This window comes from Carassius carassius, chromosome 37, assembly GCF_963082965.1.
Source record: "Carassius carassius chromosome 37, fCarCar2.1, whole genome shotgun sequence".
In the NCBI taxonomy this organism is placed as follows: domain Eukaryota; kingdom Metazoa; phylum Chordata; class Actinopteri; order Cypriniformes; family Cyprinidae; genus Carassius; species Carassius carassius.
The window spans coordinates 7,344,252-7,366,476 of record NC_081791.1 but is presented as its reverse complement, the minus strand read 5'-3'; the positions used below and the strand labels follow the sequence as shown (position 1 = coordinate 7,366,476).

General features: G+C 39.4%; 2 protein-coding genes across 3 annotated transcripts in view; one reads left to right on the top strand and one right to left on the bottom strand.

The window, feature by feature from the left end:
- Positions 1 to 692: 692 nt before the first annotated feature.
- Positions 693 to 20,158, bottom strand: LOC132117905 (AP-4 complex subunit beta-1-like). Its single transcript, XM_059527263.1, has 12 exons — positions 20,023 to 20,158; positions 19,437 to 19,569; positions 18,233 to 18,457; positions 14,034 to 14,164; positions 10,418 to 10,565; positions 8,741 to 9,237; positions 8,235 to 8,318; positions 7,928 to 8,031; positions 7,590 to 7,797; positions 2,769 to 3,041; positions 951 to 1,428; positions 693 to 758 (listed from the first exon to the last, which is right to left on the bottom strand). Exons 2-11 carry the CDS (start codon positions 19,547 to 19,549, stop codon positions 998 to 1,000), a joined length of 2,214 nt encoding a protein of 737 aa, XP_059383246.1. The 5' UTR covers positions 19,550 to 19,569; positions 20,023 to 20,158; the 3' UTR covers positions 693 to 758; positions 951 to 997.
- Positions 20,159 to 21,331: 1,173 nt separating this feature from the next.
- The window catches only part of LOC132117907 (bridge-like lipid transfer protein family member 3A), a 33,239-nt gene continuing 32,345 nt past the window's right edge, over positions 21,332 to 22,225 (top strand). For both annotated transcript variants that reach the window (XM_059527267.1, XM_059527266.1), the window contains exon 1: positions 21,332 to 21,506. In XM_059527267.1, the coding sequence (XP_059383250.1) occupies positions 21,463 to 21,506 (44 nt within the window). In that variant the 5' untranslated portion in view covers positions 21,332 to 21,462. The remainder of the gene's footprint in view (positions 21,507 to 22,225) is intronic.

Here is a 22,225-nt window from a genome sequence, read left to right as displayed (position 1 = left end):
AACATTGCTTTGTCTGCAAGAGGTTGAAAAGGAAAATTATAACCTGAGATAGAGATACAATTACCGTATTTTTCGGACTATAAGCCGCACCTAAGTATAAGTCGCATCAGTCCAAAAATACGTCATAATGAGAAAAAAAACCATATATAAGTCGCACCGGACTATAAGTCGCATTTATTTATAACCAAGAAAAAACATTACTATCTACAGCCGCGAGAGGGCGCTCTATGCTGCTACAGGAGCACTGAGCAGCATAGAGCGCCCTCTCGCGGCTGTATACGGTAATGTTTTCTCTTGGTTCATTTCTCTTGGCTCATGTCAAATTAATTTTGATAAGTCGCACCTGACTATAAGTCGAAGGACCAGCCAAACTATGAAAAAAAGTGCGACTTATACTCCGGAAAATACGGTATGCAACTGGGTACTAGAAAGAAGAAGTGAGATCAGAATACCACAATGTAGAATTAGTTTGACTTGCCTGTGAAAAGCATACAAGATATACAATACAGATCTGCTGGGGAACCTGCACGAAAGAGCAATTTTGAACTTCCTCATACTGCAAAGAGACATGCTTTGGTTTATTGCATCATACGTATACATGTGATCAAGCTAATGTCATACAGTACTAAAAATAGATTTTACTGTCTGTAGGTTCCAACAGCATACCGCTGTTTTATTGGAAGGGTTTTGCGTTTAGAAAAACCATTCGGTTATCTGTATTGAAACTGCTTCAGCTTAGATACTGTAATACACGTACACTGTCCTCAAAGCAATAAAAGCAGCAACAGTTCAGACTTGTGAATTTCAGGAAGTATCAACATCAAATAGATTTTACTGTCTGTAGGTTCCAACAGCATACTGCTGTTTTATTGGAAGGGTTTTGCGTTTAGAAAAACCATTATGTTATCTGTATTGAAACTGCTTCAGCTTAAATACTGTAATACACGTACACTGTCCTCAAAGCAATAAAAGCAGCAACAGTTCAGACTTGTGAATTTCAGGAAGTATCAACATCAAGAGTCTGCAGCACACTCTTGAGTACTGAAACAAATCGTCTGATGGCATGCTGGTTTACGGGCTGCTGTTTGACAGAGAGCAACAGGCTTTCATCATTGCCAGGGGCCTGTGGGGCCCCCTGAAGCAGTTCGGCCAGGATCAGGGTCCCAGTGCTCCTGGTGTAAATGTAGGCCTTCCACGGCACAGTGTCTCCGGGGGTGAAGGCCAGAGTCTGGATCTTCACCAGCTGTAAGGAAGCCTGTAACGTGTCTGGAGCAGTTCTGGGACGAGAGACACCCAGAGCTTGTCTGTGGAGAATCTTCAAGTCCAGCCACATTTTCTCAAAGCTCTCGTGGGACAGAGGAGCACCCAGAGATAGACTGATCTCCTCTTCTGTGTCATCCGGGCTGGAGAGGGTCACATCTTCACTTCCTGTTAGTCAGAGGTGCACAGGTGAGGTGAGACACTTATATGATGATATATTAGTAAATAATTTTTTATAAAAAATAAAATCTTTGTTTAAAGTTGAGGTAATAAAATAACTAAAACTAAAGAAATAAGTGGAAAACTAAAGTGTAATAAAAATATACAGACGTTTAAAAAAAACAGGTAGGATGAGACAGTTCTATGATGTTGTATTGGTATTAAATTTATTATACAATTAAAAATTAAATGTACAATATTATTAATTTACTTACTGTATATTTAATTAAATCACAAGTAAAATTGTTTTATATTGCCAGGATTATTATTATTAACTAAAATTAATTTAAAAAATCATTTTAAGTAGACATAATAAAATATAAAAAACACATTTTTCACATTTTGTTAAAGTACTAAAAGTAAATGAACGAAAAACTTAAATTTAATTTTAAAATAAAATGTAATTTATATATATATATATATATGGGCTGCATGATTAATTGCATGAGATTGTCATGCGTGTCTCGTTAGTAAAGCTGGTTCTGTGATTAGTACTAAATATCCATCACCTGCATTCAAATGGAGTGGCACTTAGGGGGCTTTCACACTGACAGTTTAGTGCGGAACGGGGCACGGTTCGCATGAAAAATTGCTAATGTGAACGCTGTCATCAGACCCTGGTGCGCACTGGGGTACCGAACTCGAGACTACCTGGAGAAGGTGGTCTGAGTTCGGATGCTTTCGAACTGTGGTGTGGTTCGCGTGAATGTGCAAGCAACACGGACTCGGGTGCGCACTTGTTCAGGAAGTAAAGTATCCCGCAAATTATTAAAATGAATTATTATGCTGTGCATAATAGCACCAAAATAACAAAAAAAATCAGGCGCGGTGTGTTCTCCATGCTTTTTCCGTGTGCGTTTGCGATGCCGTAGGTGACTGCAAACACACCTGGGTTTGATACAACTATTGAGTGTGAAAGCAGAACAACACAGCGGGCGTCACGGGGAACAATCGCGCTCAGGCTCGGACCGCAGCAAATGAGCCCAGTGTAAAAGCTCTCTTAATATACAGAGTCGTAGTTCGCTGACAAGCTACGCAATATCGTGTTCATAACCGCATGCGATTCATCTGTGATTATGACGCGGTATTGCGTAGCTTGTCAGCGAACTACAGCTCTGTATATTAAGTGCCGCTTCATTTGAAAGCAGGTGATGGATATTTAGTACTAATCACAGAACCAACTTTACTGACAAGACACGCATGACAATCACATGCGATTAATCGTGCAGCCCTAATATATATATATATATATATATAAATATATGCATGTATTTTTTTTCAGACTTTACCTGGCAACAGCTCCACTTCTGTACTGCTGGATGGCTGGTCAGCGGTTGATATAACATCAGTCTGAGGGCATAAATTACGTCCAGCCAGCGGGCCGAGGGTGTTGAAGGTAGAGGCCCACTCACTAATGGGCACTCCTTGCCGTCCGGTGAGAACACTCATGGCCGGATCAGATTTGGGTCCGGTTACAACCTTCCTGGTCTCTTCAACTCCCCTCTGAAGAAGTCTGTAGTACAGCAAAGCCCGGTCACGCACACACACATCGCTCTCTTCCTCTGCGGCAGACCAGAGAACATTGTAAATTGAGACGCTCTTGACTAAATGTGTCAAAGGAAAACAAAATACCACAAAGGGCACATCTATAACCATTTCTCAGAATGAGAAGGGCCTGTGGCACGGTTTCTTAAATACTATGTGCTCATAAATGACTAGCATAATAAACTAATATATACATAGTCTGCTATTTAGACGTGTATATATATGTGACCCTGGAGCACAAAACCAGTCTTAAGTCACTGGGGTATATTTATTTCAAGCAATTAGCCAACAACACATTGTATGGGTTAAAATAATAATTAAAATATTTTTCCTTTATGCCAAAAATTATTAGAATATTAAGACAAGATCATGTTCCATGAAGATATTTTGTAAATTTCCTACCGTAAATATATCAAAACTTAATTTTTGATTAGTAATATGCATTGCTAAGAACTTCATTTGGACAACTTTAAAAGTGATTTTCTCAATATTTAGATATTTTGCACACTCGGATTCCAGATTTTCAAATAGTTGTCTCTCCTCCTAACAAACCATACATCAATGCAAAGCTAGGGCTGTGACGGTATGGGATTTTTTCTTACCGCGGTGATGAAGCAAATAGACTCGCGATTTGGCGGTTAACCGCCCCCCCCCCCCCCCACCCCCCACCCCACACCACACACACACAAACACACAAAATCCCCCGGCGGTTGCGTCACACACTCAAGAACGCATGCAGCTTGTAATGGAAATGAATAATATGGAAATTAATAATTACAACGCAGTATTCTTTATTAACAAATAAACAAATAACAGTTACAGTTATACTAAATGGTAAATATTAATAATTAACTAATGATTAGGCTAAAGTTAAACTTTTTTCTTAATAATTATAAAGCAATATTCTATTATAAACTAATAAACAAATTAAAATTTATATTAAATTGTAGCTAAATATTAATAGTTAACTATATAGGCTAAACATGAACAACCTTTTTTAAAGTGCAAAACAACAAAACAAAAAGTGAACAAGCGTTTGTCTGTTGGGCCGTTTAAGTGAATCGTGCTGCTGCTTTTATTTTTCCGTCTTCATGTTGCGTGACAGGAAAACCAACATGTTAACCTTGTCAGGTTTCAGCGAGGATCTTAACGGGGTGACGATGTTGCCAGCCGCACTGAATACACGCTCCGATGGAGTGCTCGTAGCGCATATAGACATATATTTTCTTGCCACTTTTGACAGAAGAGGGAATCGAGCCTGATTATCCCGCCACCAGGCAAGCGGATCAGAGTGCAGATCGAGTGCTTCCTCCTGCAAATACCTTGTGACTTCAGTGTCTGCACGGATTCTTTTTGGAACCGGATTGGAGGATTGTGCTCTTCTCATTCCAAGCAGGTCCGCAAGATTCTTTTTTTTTTTTGGAGGAGGAGGAGAAGATGGCGCACTTTCTCCTTCTCCCTCTCCAGCCGCAGCGGCACTCATTGCAGCTTCTCCATCCCCGATATCACGCCGTTCTTCGGGCACTGCCAGCATCTCCTCCAGGAGCGCATCTTTAACGTCATCGCGTGGGTTGATGTCCTTGTGTCTTGGGTCAATGAATGAGGCCTTTGCCAATAGTTGCTGTGTGGCAGGTGCACTATATTTGTCTTTCAAGACTCCAACCATTTTTTTTTTCAGGTTGCGCGTCAACTCCGTATCGTCATCGGTTGGGAGCAAAAGATCCTCAGTTAATAACTGTAGGACTGGTTTAACAGAGGACGCTGTAACGGTCTTCTCGGAAGACAGCGCATCTGTAAAATCTGCAACCTTCTTCAGCGCTGCATTAATGGATTCGAGGACTTCGATGTCCTGCCACGTCGGTATCAAATGTTGGCTGCGCCGGTCATCCATCAAAACCCGCCTAATGGCTGGGACTTGCTCAAGAACGCGCGCAACCATTTTCTGCTTAGTGCCCCACCTGGTAGGACAATCCTGTGAAAACATTTAAAACACAATTGTAATCCCCAATTAGGCTATGTTTTTTGTCCTGTGCAATAAAATATATATTTTCTATACACCGTGCCACTGTCTCCTTTTCCCGACAAGTGCAATGTTCACATCAATCTGTATTTTGTAGCCTATGCCCTATAGTCCTATATATGATGCTATTATCCTTATTTTCCATTTCTTTATTTTTTATTTAATGTGTAGGCTATTTTTGACATCTGTTTTATCGTACGGAGCTCCGCACATGCAGGAAAAAAATAGGCTAAATCGTAGGCTACGTTTAGCATGTCGAAAGAACAAAGTAAATCGTCCCACGATTTTGCAAATCGAGGGAACGAAATAGTAAATTGTGCGCATTATTTATAAATCGAGGGAACGAATTAGTAGCCTAAATCGTGCTCACAATCAGAGCATTGATTGGCGTTTCCATAAGTTTTGCCCAGTTATTTACAGTAGGCTATTTTATATTTCCTTATTTCGTTTCGTATTCGCTTTGATAATGTATAATTATTACATCATAAACATATTAACAATAATATGAAATAACATTTATTTATATAACTTTTTTCGATATCGTTTCATATTCGCTTTGAAAAATTAGAATTATTATAAACATTAACAATAATATGAAATAACATTTATTTATATAACTTTTTTTTCGATATCGTTTTGTATTCGCTTTGAAAAATTATAATTATTACATCATAAACATATTAACAATAATATGAATTAACATTTATTTATAGATTACTTTTTTTATATATCTTTTGAGTTTAATATGAATTATACAGCAGGTTTTGTCACCGTTTGCAACCCTTTATTATATAGAATAAATTGTTCAAAGTTTCAACATGTTGCGTTTGGACGAGTACGTTTATATCCACGGACTGTTACCTGAAAAACAACCTCTAAAGAAAGTAGAATCGAAGTTTAGCACAACTCACCAGAACTAAGCAGTGTTGGGGCAGGTTGTGCTCGACTTGCTCTCTCTGGAGCTTTTTCTTCTTCTGCCAGCTCTGGGAGAAAGCCGTCACCAAATTTCTGCAGACACCCATGGCTCGGGCAGTGCGGTCCTTTTCTGACTTCATCGAATTGGTGACGGCTAAATGTAGATTATGGCCAAAGCAACTTAGCCATGTCCAGCCAAGCTTTCGGACCGCAGCCACAATATTTGCTCCATTGTCCGTTGTAATACAGACCAGTTTCCTCTCGTCCAGGGACCACTCTTGGAAGGAGGACCTGAGGGCTTCCGCCAGGTTGTCACCCGTATGGCTTTCTGGCGTGAACACAGTCTCCAGGCACTTCGATTTTAGTTCCCAGTTTGCGCTGAGATAATGTATGGTCAGGCTCATGTATGGCATCATGTTTACGCTTGACCACATATCAGTTGTCACTGAGAAATAATCAACGTATTTTAAGTCCTGTATTATGCCGTCCTTCACTGACAGATACTTTTCAGGGATCGCTGTTTGAGAAAAGTACTTTCGGTCAGGAAGTACATATTGCTTATCAAATGTATGTAACATGGCTTTGAACGCTGGCTTCTCAACGGTACGGAATGGCACCATTTCTTCAACCAGGTAACGAGTCACGCTATCAGTAAGCGCTCGCCACTGATTACTGCCTCTTTGGTACTTCGCACCTCTCGCAAAGGCCTCGGAGACTCCCAACTGTCGCTGCTGGCCTGAGGTTGTAGCTAAGGTTGGTGTGCTGCTGGTGCTCCCAAGTCCGGCAAACGCCACAGGATGGTTAATTCTCAGATGTGATCTTAAATTAGTTGTATTTCCTCGCGAGACGGATACTTTTGTGCGACAAATACGGCATACTGCCTTGTCCAAATTCACCGGCTCTCCCTTGTCATCTGACTCAAAGCCAAAGTGTGCCCAAATAGGCGACACAGTATTGGGTTTAGACACTAAATTCGTGGCCATTTTTTTTATAATGTCAGCTAGCGCTGGCAACGGTTATTGCCTATACCATATGAAGTGATAGCTACCGGTAGTTAATTACCTACTTGCAATTAAAATCTAACTAACTCCAACTGTTTAAGTTACGTTATTGTCTTTTATGCCCGTGTTTGTGTGTATTTAATTTAACATTATCTGTAAACATTACAAGTACTGAAACATGGCTAGCAGTTAATTAAAAATCAGACACACACACAAAAAAATCCCCCATATGTTTAATGGACTGCCCCTCCCTTGCGCAGGATGCAGGCTTTTCCCCCAGAAGCCCTTGAACGTAGGACTCGCGGAAAAAGTAAATTATTAGCAAAGATGAATGTATTTATAGTTCATATCACACACCATATGCAGTCCTGTAAGTTTCAGCAAAAAAAAAAAAAAATCATGTGCGGTGATGACCTCACACCGCGGTAGGCATCTCATTAATGCGGTGTTGCGGTGATGCGGTTATCGTCACACCCCTATGCAAAGCTTATTTATTCAGCTTTCAGATGATGTATAACTCTTAAATATAAAAAGGGTGTCCAGGGTCAAATATATAAATACCTGGAGGAACACAACTATTTTAGTTGTTTAGTTGTATTTGACATTGTCTGTAAACGTGCGCTACACACCGATACAGAAATGTAAAAGACGGCCCAGCATGTCCTGAGTCTCAGCGGGGCGGCACAGGAACATCTTGACCGCGGCGGTCAGCAGCTCCATCTTCACAGTCGAGGACAGCTCAGTCTTCAGCCCGTCTATATAGCCCTCCAACACATAGGGGGCGCTACCCATCTGATCACCATGTGCTCCCAGGAGCCATAACAGAGCCTGCTTTCCCTGAGAAAAACAGTGCAAGGGCTTATCCTTCTGATAGGTCAAAAATTACAAAAAAAAAAAAAAAGTGCCGAACACAGCCTGCTGCTTGTAGATGGTCAAAACAAAAAGCAGGCGAATCGTCTCATCTCACCTCACTATCTTGAAGACCGTCAACACCGGCCTCAACGGTCTGACACACAGCAGCTGTACTCTGAGGACAGAACCACACCAGATCCCTAAACGTCTGGATCACGGCTAAACACACACACACACACAAGGAAGAGTTGATTCTGTTAACTGATTATGTCTGTTTGCAAACAAAGCTGTTATCCAAGCTGGAGAAAGAGGCTGCTAAAAGGTTTCTGAAAAGCAAACAGTACCTCCTTCAGAAACAAATCACTCTCCTTTACTCATCAACTAGAAGATATAATGGTCAAAGGCTCAGCTTCCTCTCATACCTGACGTGATGGGATCCTGTTTCAATGCCAGCAGTCCGGTCAGGATATCCAGACACTTCTCACTGTATGTTCGTGCAATACGACCTTAAAAAAAGACAGAGAAACATGTTTACTTGTAGAAGTAACAGTAATAGTCATTTCAGTGGAAAGCTGCGATGATAAATGAAAGAGTGTGATTTATATTACAAGACAAGCGATATGAAATGCAATACTGCCTGCTGTGGAAATATTACATTTTAAAGTTAACCTGGGTCAGTAAATATAATATTTTATTTGACATAAATGAAAACAAAGCAATTTAGAATTACAATTCGGTTTAGAAGTATATGAATTTTTTTAAAGGCCTGAGATTATTAAATCATTTGTTTAAAAAATAATAATAATTTGCCCCTTGATTGTGCAAAATGCCTACAACCTCCAATTTGACATTTGCTCTGCCAAATTAAGTTTTTTCTTTATTTTAAATATAGTTTAATCAAATGAGAGAAACAAACAGTATCTTGTACCTATAGCAGCGATGGCTGCCTGGGCCAGTTCAGGAGACACATCAGTGCAGTAGCTTCTCAGCTCCTCCAAAACCAAAGCCACATTTTCATCATTCACCAGCTCCTCCAGGATTTCCATCTTGCGAAACTTAATGTAACTTGGTTCAGAGTATTCACAAAAGAAGCGTTTGTAATGCGTGGCGAAAAGGCCCGGCTGACTCCGCATGACCTGCTGTACGTGACAGAGGCCAGCGAAGCGTAGCTCGCGTGACGCAGCGCCGCAGGTGGCCAGCAGGGGCGCACTCGTGCGCAGGAGGGCGTCGGCCTGCACAGCGGGGTGGGCGGAGGCTAAATGAAGGAAGAGGCGGAGCGTGGAAACAGTGACGTGTGCGTGAGAGCTTTGGAGGAAAGTGTCTAGTAGGCTAAGGATGTCGAACAACTCATCGTCGCTACGAGGACGGTAACGCAGCAGGAAGGTAAGGACTTCACTCTGAGCCCAGCTGTCAAGGTCCTTCATTCTGAAGGAGAAAACACATCAGAAAACACAAGTTAGTCATTAGACAATCTGCTGAACAGGCAAGCATGATGCTTTTGAAAGCTCTTGAAAACATTTTGCCCTGCAAAAATGCAACTCAGTGTTGTTTTTTTGTTAACTAATACTAGAACCAAAATGAAGCTGAAATAAAAGTAAAATATAAATATTGGATTGCAAAATAGAAACTAACTGAAATACATTTAAAGTACTAAAACGACTAAAACTAAAACTTAAAATTAAATTAAAACTAAATAGAAAAGCCATAAAATTACTTTTCTAAACTAAAATGAACTCAAATTAATTAATTAAATTAAAATCAAACTCAAAATATAAGAACAAGAGCTGACTGAAAACTGATAAATAAGAGTATATAAATATGCCAGTGTTATTTTAGTATCATTTAGATACTAGATAACAGATTATAATTTTTATTAATATTTGGAATCAGTTTTTAAATTTTAATTTTAACTGACTGTTTTTTTTGGGTTGTTTTTTTTTCAGATGTAGTTTTAGGCCACGTCCACACAGAGACGCATTTCTGTGAATAATTTTTTATCGGATAGGCATTTCATCCACATGGATCTGGTGTTTTCTTCTTCTACATTTTTAGTGTATCTCTGTGGCAAAATGACAGCGCCACATACTGATCTGGCATGCATACTACATCGTTTTCATTCGGTTTCACTGGTTTTGTGTGGACGCAGATATTTCTTGATACGACGGCGTGTGGACAGGATTTCTTTTTAGAATGAGGGAAAAAAAGATCGGATTGGGGTAAGCTCCGGCTTTGTGTGGTTATAGCCTTAGTTATTTTTGTACATGGAATTAAAATAAATCAAAATGAGAACTAGCTGAAATAAAAGACTTTGTTTTTTAAGTAATGGATTTATTTAATGATACATTTACAAATTAGTAATTTAAGGGAAAAAATTAAATATACTGTAAAATATACTGAAAATTGTTATTGTCATTTAACTAAAAACCTTTTTTGAAAATGTTTTTATCAAAACTACAAAACCAAAAATTATTAAAAAGAGAACATATCTTGTCAAAAACTTAAAACATGCTGTAAACTACATTTTTTACATTCTTAAAACAACATGAGGGCAACATGTCTGGATGAACTATTACATAAATAACATAATGGCAAAAACGGCACACACCTGTTGAGAAGATGATGAGCAATGGGTTTGTTAATAACCACACCCCCCTCATCTTTGAGAATTTCCTCCAAGGCACGAAGACAGTTCACTACAACCACAGGGTCCTGGTCCCTCAGAAGAGCATACAGCTCATTCACTATACTGCCATCTAAACGATACACATCCAGACAATTATTTACATGTATTTATTTGGAAAACACTTAACAAATATATTTAAAGAAACTACATATTTAAAGGAAAAGTTCACAAAAAAACTAAAATTTGCTGATAATTTAGCATCACTAGTTCATCAGTTCAACAGCTGATAATCACAATAATCCACACCACTCCAGTCCATCAGTTAACACATGAAGTGAGTGTTTGTATGAAATTTATTCATCAAGACATTTTTAATTTCATAACATTGCGTCAGGCTGAAATATGAGTTCCCATAATATTGTTTTTTTCAGTGGAAAAAGTCACCTTGTCCGAAAGGACCAAAATCTGCACAGATCAAACACTTTACAAGCGGAAGCAGTTAAGTCTAAACAATGGATTTTTTACAAACAAAGCTTTTCTCTACACAAGACTGATGGACCAGAGTTGTGTAGATTACTTGTGGATTATTGTGGTGTTTTTATCATCTGTTTGGACTCTTAACCTTTCACAAGGAGGGTAAGCCGCAAACATTCATTGCCATAGAAGCTGGCTGTTAACAGAAAGTTAAGTGGAAGGAAAAAGTGTGGAAGAAAAAACCAACCGGGAGAACCGCAGCCTTATGAGGATTGTCAAGCAAAATCAATTCAAGAATTTGAGTGAACTTCACAAGGAATGGACTGAGGCGGGGGTCAAGGCATAAAGAAGTGTCAAGGACTTTGGCTACAGTTGTCGTATTCCTCTTGTTAAGCCACTCCTGAACCACAGACAACGTGAGAAGAATCTTATCTGGGCTAAGGAGAAGTAGAACTGGACTGTTACCCAGTGGTCCAAAGTCCTCTTTTCAGATGAGAGCAAGTTTTGTATTTCATTTGGAAACCAAGGTCCTAGAGTCTAGAGAAAGGGTGGAGAACCTCATAGCCCAAAGTTGCTTGAAGTCCAGTGTTAAGTTTCCACAGTCTGTGATGATTTGGGGTTCAATGTGATCTGCTGGTGTTGGTCCATTTTGTTTTTTGAAAACCACTGCATCCATTTAAAGGGGCGGTCACACTGCACTTTTCGTTCCATTGACTTCCATTCATACGCATACGAATGCGTTACGTCTGTGCATTACCTCTCTGTACAGAAATTAAAAAATGAAGGACGTGCTAATTTTAGACGTAGCGCAGCATCCTATTTTATATAATACATATTTAAAAGATAATAAAAAAAGAAGCTGCATGGTTCGCAGTGTCAATGGAAACAGGAACAGATGGTACATTTGAATGAGGACACGTTTTATAATTTTTTTATTGTTTAGTGTGTATATATTTATAGAGACAGACAGAGAGTACAATATAATAAGATGCTTTCGACACCGTCGCAAAAGACACAGTAAAAGCACAGATTAATCCATGTTGTGATAACTGAGGGGAAACCGTTATATCTTGCTCCCGCCCATATTCGCAGCGGCATCCGAAATAATTTAGCACGTTTAAAGGCTAGTGTGACCGCCCCTTAACAAGAAATTTTGGTGCCCTTCATACTTCCTTCTGTTGACCAGCTTTTTGAAGATGCTGATTTCATTTTACAGCAGGATTTGGCACCTGCCCACACTGCCAAAAGCACCAAAAGTTGGTTAAAGGGTAGGGGCAGGGTAGGTAAAAAAAAATTTTTCCAAATTTTTTTAAACTTTATTTATATATCAATACATAATTAAAATGTAAGTACCCTGAAAAAGAAAGTATAAAAATCGAGTGACTGTAGACCTCTCACGACTGTTTTAAAGACAGCTCATTATTTCCATTCACTCCACCCCCTCCCTTCTGGGCTCCTTCCAAAGCCTCTACTACGGCTCGCTAAGTAATGTTATGTTAGCTATATTATGCAGCTACGTGTGCTAATGACACATGCTTCATGAAAAAAATATGTATGATCAAAATACAAAAAGAAAGATTTAACTGTCCAGCAGAAATAAAGCCATCAAGGAGTCACTTTTCAGCCCCTTGAGTTCCCTCAGTTCTCGCCATCGCTGGAAAGCCACGCTGATATTAACTCGCGTTTTATTTCTTTGTTTATCCAAAGACTTTTTGTTCATTGCCTTTTCTTGTACTGTTACTGTCTTCCTTGTTTTGCCTGGTTTGCCTTCACTAACTGCATAGGCCGGTACTGTGAATTTTGCTTGCTGTTTCTCTGCCATTGTTTTGGTATTCCTAGGATCCGTGCCTGTTGAATTCCTCAAATCAAGCGTGCACGCGCAAGTGGGCGGGTCATGTGTGGCAAAAGGGTGGTTGCCATGGTTGCGAGAGAGTGACAGTCGCCTAAGCCAATCCTATGTTTCATCCCGAAATGGAAATAATGAGCTGTGTTTAATACAGATTAAACGGTCTAGAGTCACTCGATTTTTATACTCTTTTTATCAGAGTACTTACATTTTAATTATGCATTGATATATAAAGAAAGTTTAAACAAATTTGGAAGAAAGTTGTTTATACATGTATTACCTACCCTGCCTTTAAATGACCATGGTGTTTGTGTGCTTGACTGGCCAGCAAACTCACCAGACCTGAACCCCTTCTGAATCCATGGGGTATTGTCAATCAGAAAATGAGAAACAAGAGACCAAAAAATGCAGATGAGCTGAACCCCATTGTCAAAGAAACCTGGGCCTCCATACCACCTCAGCAGTGCCACAAACTGATCACCTCCATGCCATGCTGAATTGAGGCAGTAATTAAACCAAAAGGAGCCCCTAGCAAGTACTGAGTACAGTAAATGAACATACTTTCCAGAAGGCCAACAATTCACATTTTATTTTATTTTTATTAGTCTTATGAAGCATACTAATTTGTTGAGATTTGGTGAGTTTTTGATGGAGAATTGGTGGGTTTTTGTTAAATGTGAGCCACGACATTCTTTACTGAGATGCACCTGTATTATTAGCAGCCAGCAAGAAAGTTGTAACAAGAAAGTGGCTACAATTAGAACCTCAGACAAAGACTGAATGGCTGAACATTGTAAACAGTGTCCAAAATATGGAGAGGATGATGTTCGCATTAAACTTAAGGATGAATAAATACTTTCAGTTTTGGAAAAAACTGATTATGTGTGTATGATTCTATGACATAGTTACTGTCAGTGTCTGCTGTATCATTTGAGATATACTTCCATCAATATGTTTATGTAAGAATGTATAGGTGACCAAATAACTGGTCTGTTGTTTAGATGTGATTGTATGTTGCTGTTCTTTTTTTATTTTCTAAAAGATAAAAAATAAAAAGTTACAAAAAAAAGAAAATGTTGTTTGTAGTTAAGAATTCTTCACATGCTGTAAGTCATTACAGACGCTGAACCAGAAACATTCCTTTAAAGGGAACAGTCTGACCTAAAATCATAAATCTCTCTGCTTATGCCCATTTATGCACATGTATTAAAATGAGCAAGTATTATTTATCACATTATCCTGAGCAATAATTCAGATGAAGAGAATACTTGGCTCTACCGATCTCTGTGTAGGGCTGCAGATTGTGCAATTTGGCACAACCAAGCACAGCCACTCTCCTTACGTAACTGGCCTTGTCCCGCAGACCAGCAACAATGGGCTGCTCTATGTACTCTATCATCCCTGGCATTCTGAAAAGCAAGAAAATAAAAGAAGAAAATAACTAGCCTGCTTGGTTGCAAGGTGACTGCTACAGTGTTGTTGGGTGGTTGTTGTTATGTTGTTCTGAATGGTCTCTAGGTTGTTGCTAAGCAATTTTAAGATGTCCTGGGTGCTTGCTAGTTTATTATAGTGGAACGGTTGGTAGGATGTTGCTAAGATGTCCTGGTTGATTGCTAGGGTGTTGCTAGATATTGTTGTGACATTCTGGGTGGTTGCTAGGTTGTTGTTTGTTAGGATGCTAGAAGCCAGATTGTTGCAGTGTTGTGGAACGTTGCTTGGTTGTTGTTCTGGTGTTCTGTACGGTTGCTAAGTGATAACTAGTGTGCCTTGAGTGGTTTTTAGGGTGATGGTTGCTAAGTTGTTGCTACGGTGTTGTTTTGTGTTTTGAATGCTTAAGGCCCCAATATACATCAATGAAATCGAAGAACGAACTGATATGACATCATTTCGAACAAAATCAGTTCAATACAAAGTTTACAGAGTTTGTTTCGGCAGTTTGAAACAGCTGACCAAAGCAAACTTTCTGGGGGAGTTTGTTTCAGCTCATAAACACCTTTGAGTTTCTATTGGTCCATGGCGGTTACGCAATCGGTGGGTGTGTTTTGAAACTCCACCTTCTTTGACGTGAGATTTATTTAAATGGAGCGGCATTTTATAGACAGAGCCATAGATCACTGACATGCTACGCAATATCGCGTTCATTATCGAAGATGAATCGCCTTCGATAATGAACGCAATATTGCGAAGCTTGCTAGTGATCTACAGCTCTGTCTATTAAATGCCGCTCCATTTGATAGCAGGTAATGGTGATTTACCGCTAATCAGGTAACCGGATTAACTGATGAAATGCGCGTGACAATCGCATGCGATATATCGCCTATTCCTATTAGGATGTTGATAAGATATTGTTGCAGTGTTCTAAGGTATCCTGGGCAGTTGCTATGGTGTTGCCTGTTAGAGTGTAGCAAGGCAAACTGTTACAGTGTTTGTGGCTGAAGTATTGTTTGAATGATGTCACTTATGTCAGTTCTGTGTAGTTGTTAGAAGGTTGCTAGGGAGTATTGGATGGATGCTAGGGAATTACACAATTACTTGTTAAGGTGTTGCTAGGCTGTTGTAGAATTCTGAATGGTTGCAACGGTGTTGCTAAGTGATTACAAAAGTGTCCTGAAAGGTTGCCAGGTTGCTATATGTTGCAAGGCTGACTGTTGTGGTGTTCTGGATGGTTGTTAGGGTGTTGTTATGTGACTGCTAGGTTGTCTTGGATGGTTGCTAGGCTGTTGTTATGTTCTGAATGCTTGCTAGGGTTGCTGAGTGATTGCTAGAGTGTATTGTATAATTGCTAGGGTGTTGTAAGGCTGACTATTGCAGTGTTCGTTGCTGATGCAATGTTTGAATACTGTCGCAATGTTCTGGGTGGTTGTTAGGGTATCTTGGATGGTTGCTAGGGTGCTGCTTGTTAAGTTGTTGCTATGCTGTTGTTGTGGAATTTTGAATGGTTGCAAGGGTGTTGCTAAGATCTTATTGCAGTATTCTGAGAGGATGGTAAGTAACTGCTAAGTGATCACTAATGTATCCTGGGTAGTTGCCAGGGCGTTGCTTGTTTGTTCCTGAGGCACTGTTTGAATGTTGTCGCCAAGTTCTGGGTGGTTTTCAGGGCATTGTTAATGACTCCATGTGTGTCATGTTTGGTTGCTGAATCATTACTTGTTTGGGTGTTGCTAAGCTGCTGTTGTGTCCTGAATGCTTGTAAGAGGTGTCTTGTGTGGTTGCTAGGGTGTTGCTTGTTACGCTGTTGCTAAGCTGCTGTTGTGTCCTGAATGCTTGTTAGAGTGTCTTGTGTGGTTGCTAGGGTGTTGCTTGTTAGGGTGTTGCTAAGCTGCTGTTGTGTCCTGAATGCTTGTAAGGGTGTCTTGTGTGGTTGCTAGGATGTTGCTTGTAGGGCTGTGCAAAAAATCAAATGCGATTTTCATGCGTATCTCAACAGTAAAGGCGCTCCTGTAATTAGTAGTATATCTCCAACATGTGCGTTAAGATCAGGGTTGCCAGGTTTTCACAACAAAGGCCTGCCCAGGTGCTTCTCAAAACTAGTCCAAAAATAGCCCAATCGCGTTTCCAGAGGGTTCCCTGATAAAAATTTCGTCCCGGGGTTAAAATATACGTTTTTTGGCGAGGTTTGCCTTGGTAAACTTCGCATTTTAGGCTAAATATCACGTTATTGGGATTGGGGTTTCTTCGACCCACGGACATGAAAAACAACCGCAGACTTGGCAACACTGGTTCAGGTGGAGCGGCATTTACTACACAGAGCCATAGTCCACCGACAAGCTACACAAAATCGCTTTCAAAATCGGCAAAGAATCACCTGCGATTTTAAAATCGATTTTGTGTAGCTTGTCAGTGAATTAGGACTCTGTGTAATAAATGCCAACCAGTGTTGTCAAGTCTGCAGTTGTTTTTCATGTCCATGGGTTAAAGCGACCCCAATCCCAATAACTTGACATTTAGTCCCTAAAATGCGAGTTTTACCAAGGGAACCCCGCCAAAACAATTTGTATTTTATCGCCCGGAACGAAATGCGATTGGGCTAATTTTGAGAAGCAATTGGGCAGTTTTTGTTTTGAAAACCTGGCAATCCTGATCTGGACGCAGGTGCTGGAGCGCCTTTACTGACTAGATGCGCATGAAAATCATCTTCGATTTTTTTTGCACAGCCCTAGTTGCTTGTTAGGGTGTCTTGTGTGGTTGCTAGGATGTTGCTTGTTAGGGTGTCTTGTGTTGTTGCTAGGATGTTGCTTGTTAGGGTGTCTTGTGTGGTTGCTAGGGTGTTGCTTGTTAGGGTGTTGCTAAGCTGCTGTTGTGTCCTGAATGCTTGTTAGGGTGTCTTGTGTGGTTGCTAGGATGTTGCTTGTTAGGGTGTCTTGTGTGGTTGCTAGGGTGTTGCTTGTTAGGGCGTTGCTAAGCTGCTGTTGTGCCCTGAATGCTTGTTAGGGTGTCTTGTGTGGTTGCTAGGGTGTTGCTTGTTAGGGTGTTGCTAAGCTACTGTTGTGTCCTGATTGCTTGTTAGGGTGTCTTGTGTGATTGCTAGGATGCTGCTTGTTAGGGTGTCTTGTGTGGTTGCTAGGATGTTGCTTGTTAGGGTGTCTTGTGTGGTTACAAGGGTGTTGCTTGTTAGGTCATTGCTAAGCTGCTGTTGTGTCCTGAATGCTTGTTAGGGGTGTCTTGTGTGTTTGCTAGGATGTTGCTTGTTAGGGTGTCTTGTGTGGTTGCTAAGATGTTGCTTGTTAGGGTGTCTTGTGTGGTTGCTAGGGTGTTGCTTGTTATGGTGTTGCTAAGCTGCTGTTGTTTCCTGAATGCTTGTTAGGGTGTCTTGTGTGGTTGCTAGGATGTTGCTTGTTAGGGTGTCTTGTGTGGTTGCTAGGGTGTTGCTTGTTAAGCCGTTGCTAAGCTGCTGTTGTGTCCTGAATGCTTGTTAGGGGTGACTTGTGTGGTTGCTAGAGTGTTGCTTGTTATGGCGTTGCTAAGCTGCGGTTGTGTCCTGAATGCTTCAAAGGGGTGTCTTGTGTGTTTGCTAGGATGATGCTTGTTAGGGTGTCTTGTGTGGTTGCTAGGATGTCGCTATTTAGGCTGTTGCTAAGCTGCTGTTGTGTCCTGAATGCTTGTTAGGGGTGTCTTGTGTGGTTGTTAGGATGTTGCTTGTTAGGGTTTCTTGTGTGGTTGCTTGGATGTTGCTTGTTAGGGTGTTGGTAAGCTGCGGTTGTGTCTTGAATGCTTGTTAGGGGTGTCTTGTGTGGTTGCTAGGGTGTTGCTTGTTAGGGCATTGCTAAGCTGCTTTTGTGTCCTGAATGCTTGTTAGGGGTGTCTTGTGTGGTTGCTAGGATGTTGCTTGTTAGGGTTTCTTGTGTGGTTGCTTGGATGTTGCTTGTTAGGCTGTTGCTAAGCTGCTGTTGTGGTGTTTCTATGGTATTGCTAAGTAATGACTAAGGTGCCATGAAAAGATAATCTGGGTCCAGACTGACAAAAAAGCACACCCAAACCTGAAGTTGCACATGTTCTTCAGGGCCAGCCCTCGCACCATGGGATTGGGATCAGCGCAGTCCTTACGGAGTGTGTTGATGGCCAGCAGCACCAGGTCAGGATTTTCACTGGCATAGGTGCACATGTACAGATAAACCAGCTTCTTCTGAACAATGTCCACTGTAGCAGTGGCTTTCACCATGTCCATAAATAAAGAGGAGACATCTAGGCCCTGTGTCATGTACCTTCAAAGAAACAACATTTCATAAGTTCTGTCTAATTAGCTACAGTGGAATTATCCAATTATGACTATTATTAGAGTAGATTATCATTATAATCTAATTAAGGTGAAAATCAAGATGTGCAGTATAATAAATAATGACTTAAATGTTGTTCTGTTTTTCATGGAGCCTACTGCTGTTGCAGCTTCATAAGGCTTTAAAAATATGCGTTACAGACTACTTTATGATAATTTTTAATTTAGTGATTCCCGCACATTTTTAACCAAGACATCTCCAAGACTTTTCCATGAACCAATCACATGATGGGACTACTGGATAATAATTACTGAATAAGAAATCTTTTTTATTTGCTTATAATCATTCAAACTGATTTGTTTGTTTAATGCCATTTCAGTTTTTGTGGCTATTTTCATTAGGAGAAATATTATGGCTTATTATAGGTTTAGATAGTCTTATCCTTACATCTTTACAGATTATCTTTTACATGGAATTATATAAAAAAAAAAATTCTTACTATTTATTTTCGTTAGAAAACTCCAAAAATGTATTTGGCTTAACTCGGTTAAACATCTCTTCAGAAGAGTTAATTGAATAAAAAAAGTATTCAAACCGATTTGAAACTGGATGGATGTCTTGCAAACAATAGTATATATTATACACACTACACAATCAATATCTTATTTTTTACATTTTGTTCATTTCATTAATGATTCGGGCATGAAAATGCTATATTATTAGTGGATTTGATATTTACAGGTTTTCCGTGATCGTTAAGTGCTCTTTTTGGTGGTTGACGTTAACTCCAGTCTCCATTCACTTTCATTGTATAGATTGTAGCAATGTAAACATTCTGCTAAATATCTAGGTTTCTGTTTCCCAGGATAATGTCAGGGATAGTATCTTTTTCATTTTTGGATAAGTGATTCGTTTGTCCTTTAGAAAGCGGTCTCCTTCATTAAAAACAAGGTGATCGTTCACGGACCTGAGGACTTTGGTGATGTAGTTTCTGTACCGGAGGCGGTCTGCTTGGACATGTGGATTGGACAGGGCTCTCTTGAGCTCTTTCACCGTCTCCTCCGAGCCATAATAAGGCATTGTGGGGGTTCCTCAGGCGCCTGCCACAAAATCAGAGGAACACAGTCTGAATAAACTCAACTCAAACTCTATTTCCTCATTCCTTCTGAACATGTATTGTAGTGTAATGTAATTATTCTCCAATGATGTCTTCTGGTTTGTGCCTAATCATAATAACAAATATCCTACATCATAATAATAGTCAGTCTGACAGCACAATAACACACAAATTAAATAATATCCACAAGAACAATTAATAATCATAATCAATCCTAATTAAAGTCAGCCTGACAGTACAGTAACAGACCAACATACATATTAGACCGGAATATGATGACAGCTTTCTGATTTTATGCATTGTCACTGCACTTGTTCTTTATCTCTTTATGAAGCCCGCACTTATTAAGCAATAGATGTATTATCTCATTTTTTAAAAGTACAAATACACTCTCTGAACACACAAAGGGTGAGTAAGACATTCGTATGTAACATACCTCCTGTATTACTTTAAAAACAGTAAATCAACATACAATCCTCTTAAAATAACAGCGAGAACTGAGTATTAGAGTCCGTCGGAGCGTATTTATGTCAATCAGGAAGCGTGAAGCCCGAAATCAACATCAGTTCTTTACTTCCTCTCAAACATGTTCTATGATTACAAATTAAAAGCTTTTTGACTTTTTGAGACAAACAAACGACCTAGTATGAATTATTAAAAAAAATATTTACTTGAAATATATCTACCATAAATATCTAAATAATTATAGACAATCTAAATTTATAATCTATAATAATCTATAATAATATAATGGACGTAACGTTGTACTCAGCCTTTTTCTCTACACAGATTTTTATTTTATTTTTATTTATTCATTTATTTTTTTCTTGATGAATCGTTAACCTTGAGGGAGGATATAAAAGAGCTGAATTTATCGGGTTTTCTTTGGTTATCTTTTAGGTTTAGCCTAACAGCAGAATGTAAATTACAATTACATTATGTTGTATTATTACATTTATATTTTATATGTTATGTTTTATTATTTTATATTTATACTTTAATAATTTACATTTACATCATGACATGCTTTATTAGAAAACTATGTTAAGCTTTTTTATTATTTAATATTTATACCTTAATAATTTATATTTGCATTATGAAATGCTTTATTAGAAAACTATGTTAAGCATCGGTCATCGACGTCTTTGATGCAGTCGGAGTAAATGGCAAAGACTTTATATTAGAAGTTAATTAATTGTATGAATAAAACTCACAATTCAACCTGAAAAAGTTTAGCATAACTATAAAAAAGTATTAATGATATTCAGAAATCACCCAAGTAGTTATATAAGATTTTGTTAATTTAGGTGAATTAAATACTAGTAATAATAATAATAATAATAATAATAATAATAACAATAATGACAAAACTAAATAATAATAAAGAAATGATGCTGAGGGGGTGAATTCAAGAAGTTGGACATTAGAAGTTTGCTGAGGCCTTTTATTGGTTGGGTCTATTTTCTGTAAATTCACTCATATTTATTCACATTATTATTAGTATCCATAGCACTGTAAATATGTGTAATCTGTATGTACTTTAAATATTCTGACTTAACAAGTCTTTTATATGTTTTTATTTTCTCATTTTTATTTGTTTCTCTGTGTGCACTGGAAACTTCATTACCAAGTAAAAGTCCTTGTCTGTGTAATACAGTCTATGGTAATAACACAGCGAGGACTTTTACTTTGGCACGCGGTCGGTGCGCTCGTTCTGATTGGCAGTCGCTAGACGGCGCTGGAGAGCAGCAGCAGCAGCGAGTCGTGAGCGGCGTGTGAGTGTGCGTGTGTGTTTGAGTGTGTGTGTGTGAGAGTGTGTGTGTCAGCGAAAGATTTCTGAAGATGCAGAAGAGGTAACGTTAGCTCGTCTGACGGGATGGCCGGAATCATCAAGAAGCAGATCCTGAAGCACCTGTCCAGGTAAGAAGCGCGTGCAGCGTCGTGTTGTGATTCATCAGTGTTGTGTGTTAGTGTGAATGTGACTGAGTGACTGTTCTCACGGGACTCACACCGCTAATAAACAACACACACACACACACACACACACACACACACACACACACACACACACACACACACACACACACTGCTCAGTGTAGCAGAACCAGTGCTCGGTTTATCTGGCATGAATGTAACGTTAAATGTATATTTCGGGTCAGTTAGCTGACAGGCTATAGGTTTGCAGCATCACTGCTGGAATAATAATAATAACAACAACACAAACCCTGGGCCCGTGACAGAGCGGTGTCGGGCTGAACCTGCCTTCTCTCTCTTGGTGAACTTGAGAAACTCATGATAGTTCATATACAAACACTTTGAGCAGACATACAGAGCAGTATTCAACAGAGATCTGAGCTGTTCTTGTCTCTGATTTGTGCTTTTTTGCTCACTGCATGGTTATGGGCAGGTAAATGAAAGATTGTAGGTTTGAATCCCGCAAGGCTGATCAATGAAACCACCTCTGTGGCCTTGTTTTAAACACATCTGGTAATGAATTCATCCAGCACTCCTGTCAATCAAACTCTGCTCATCTCTCTGGATGTATAGGGCTTACACAGGTGATGGGTTGTGTGTTTGACAGACGTTTTAACTATCAAAAGATGAAAGTCCAGAAAATATATCATATTTAGTCAGTGTTA

What these genes read in the sequence shown, in the direction of transcription:
- LOC132117905 (XM_059527263.1), bottom strand. Translation starts at nt 19,549, where the DNA reads ATGCCTTATTATGGCTCGGAGGAGACGGTGAAAGAGCTCAAGAGAGCC. An exon ending in GCAGCCCTACACAGAGATCG is followed by an intron (nt 10,566 to 14,033) that starts GTAGAGCCAAGT and finishes TGTATCGTTTAG; the next exon opens with ATGGCAGTATAGTGAATGAG. An exon ending in GGCAGCCATCGCTGCTATAG is followed by an intron (nt 8,319 to 8,740) that starts GTACAAGATACT and finishes TCTTTTTTTAAG; the next exon opens with GTCGTATTGCACGAACATAC.